The 2215-nt window shown below is 49.7% G+C and overlaps 1 protein-coding gene across 1 annotated transcript; it reads right to left on the bottom strand.

Annotated features, from left to right (window-relative positions):
- Positions 1–775: 775 nt before the first annotated feature.
- LOC311180549 (olfactory receptor 6N2-like) lies at positions 776–1720 on the bottom strand (the record flags this gene model as incomplete). The annotated part of the gene is made up of 1 exon (XM_084248477.1): positions 776–1720. One exon carries the CDS (start codon positions 1718–1720, stop codon positions 776–778), a length of 945 nt encoding a protein of 314 aa, XP_084104603.1.
- Between the last annotated feature and the right edge of the window lie 495 nt (positions 1721–2215).

Raw genomic sequence — 2215 nt, 5'->3', positions numbered from 1 at the left:
TGACCTTCAACTCACATCTCATCAAAATAATGAGGTTGAACCTGATCAATAATTTCCACTTTGCTCAGCAGAGGAAGTGGGGGGAAGGACTGGGGGAGGAGAGTGGAGGCAGAGCAGGATAAAAGCTCAGGCCCCTGTCTCCCTCTCTGTGTTAACCTGTTTTCTGTTTTTGTAGATACATACTTTGCATGCAAGGCTTGCACAGATTTTTGTCTGTTTGCCACTTGCTTTTTTCATTTTTCAAAAATTAACTTATTTTTTAAAATATATATCCAGCTCATTTTTTAGCCACCGTCCATGCTAAAAGAACTCAGGCAGCACATCCAATACCTTGCTTTTGTGCCTTTAGAGAATCAATTATCACCTCTGCGCAGGGCCCAGGGCTTCCACCTGAAATGTACACTTGTTATTTTAGCCTTGTTACCAAGCTTGCTTGCTACCTTTTCAGTCTTTAGCTAGAACTGAAATCCCTGCTCTTGGTTTTACTCTGTCTTCTCTCAATAGGGCACAGGGTAAGTCACAAATACATCCCTGGCTTTTCTTCCTTTGTGGCATTTCCTTCCCCAATCAGAGTGAGATGGATCAAGACCCATATCTCCTCTCTGCTCGTCCTGATGTTGACCAGCTCAGGACCAAGTCCTCGTGAGTGGGTGTGGCAGCATGTTTGACAAAATATGTGGTTGATTCTTTGACATTTACTTTCACTGATCAGAGGGTGAACTAACCACCAGCTGATTCCCACGTCACCAAGAAGCTGGGCTGTGACAATAGAGTGTCAGGGCCCCTTTAAAATAGCCCTGATCCTCTCAGCAACCCTCTTGACAGCCTCCTTCACCTCCTTGTTGCGAAGGGTGTAGATGATGGGATTGAGGAACGGGGTGAGAAGAGCATACACCAGGGCGATGCACTTGTCTGCACCCTCAGGGCGACTCCCTGGTGAGCTGACATAAACTGTGAAAGCAGAAGCATAAAACAGCGCCACCACAGTCATGTGGGAGGAGCAGGTGGAGAAGGCCTTGGCACGACTGGCAGCTGAGGGCAGCTTCAGCACAGCTCTCAGTATTCCCCCATAGAGACCCAGGATGAACACAAAGTTGCAGCCTGTGGCCACACCAATCACTGCCCCATCAACCTGATCATGCCAGCCTGTGTCCACACATGCCAACCGCATCAGTGGTGCCAGGTCACAGAAGTAATGGGTCACCTCTCTCAGACAGAAGGGCAGAGTAGCCGTGAGACTGGCTGGCACCACTGCAGCTGAGAAGCCAGCTGCCCACGATGCCCCCGCCAGCCACAGCTGAACCTGCCTGCTCATGAGGGCGTGGTAGTGCAGTGGGCGACAGATGGCAAGGTAGCGGTCCAGCGCCATGACACCCAACAGGTAGCACTCGGTCATGCCCAAGGAGTGGAAGACATAGAGCTGGAGGAAACATGCCACTGGCGGGATGGGGGAATGCCCATGGAGCAAGGAGTGCAGCAGTAGGGGCACCGTGGTGCTCACATACCAGAGCTCCAGGAAGGAGAGCACGCTGATGAAGAAGTACATGGGTGTGGCCAGCCCCGAGTCTGCCTGCACCAGGATGATGATGAACAAGTTGCCCGCCAGGGTGAGGAGGTAGATGCACAGGGTTCCCAAGAATGCCAGTGGCCTCAGGGTCCCAGGGAGTGTGAAACCAGCCAGGATGAAGCTCTGGGTCCACGTGTGGTTGACGTGGTCCATGGTACCTGGGCACAAGGAGTGAAGACAGAAGAGTAACTGCTTTAGGATCCATCCTCTATTCACAGCATTTTCTCAGTGCCAACAACACTGAAGATGAGCACCTGACAGGAACTTGGATGGTATCTAACACATGCTCCAGTTCACCTAAAGAAAGTGTAGTTCTAAGGCAAAAATTATTGACTCATATCACAGAATCCAAGTTGACAGGACTGGAGATAGAAACCAAGGCTCCTGATCCCACATCAGTCCTTTTCTCAGTTACAATAATGGGCTCAGGAGACCCAGGCAACTAGATTTCATCCCTGCTCTGCCATCAGGAAACAGAAGAGACAGGAAAATTCCACATCTGTCTTTCTGGTAGTTTCCAGTGATAAAATAACCCACAATACTGGACTGTAAGAGAAAAAAAAAAACACCCCTAGAAGTGATATCGGAACACTTTCAGCAACCGTTCTGGAGTTTGCTGACCATTCTCAGAAGGATTAGAAGACATGC

Source organism: Talpa europaea (assembly GCF_964194135.1).
Source record: "Talpa europaea genome assembly, chromosome: 12".
In the NCBI taxonomy this organism is placed as follows: Eukaryota; Metazoa; Chordata; class Mammalia; order Eulipotyphla; family Talpidae; genus Talpa; species Talpa europaea.
This window is presented reverse-complemented; position numbering and strand designations above follow the sequence as displayed.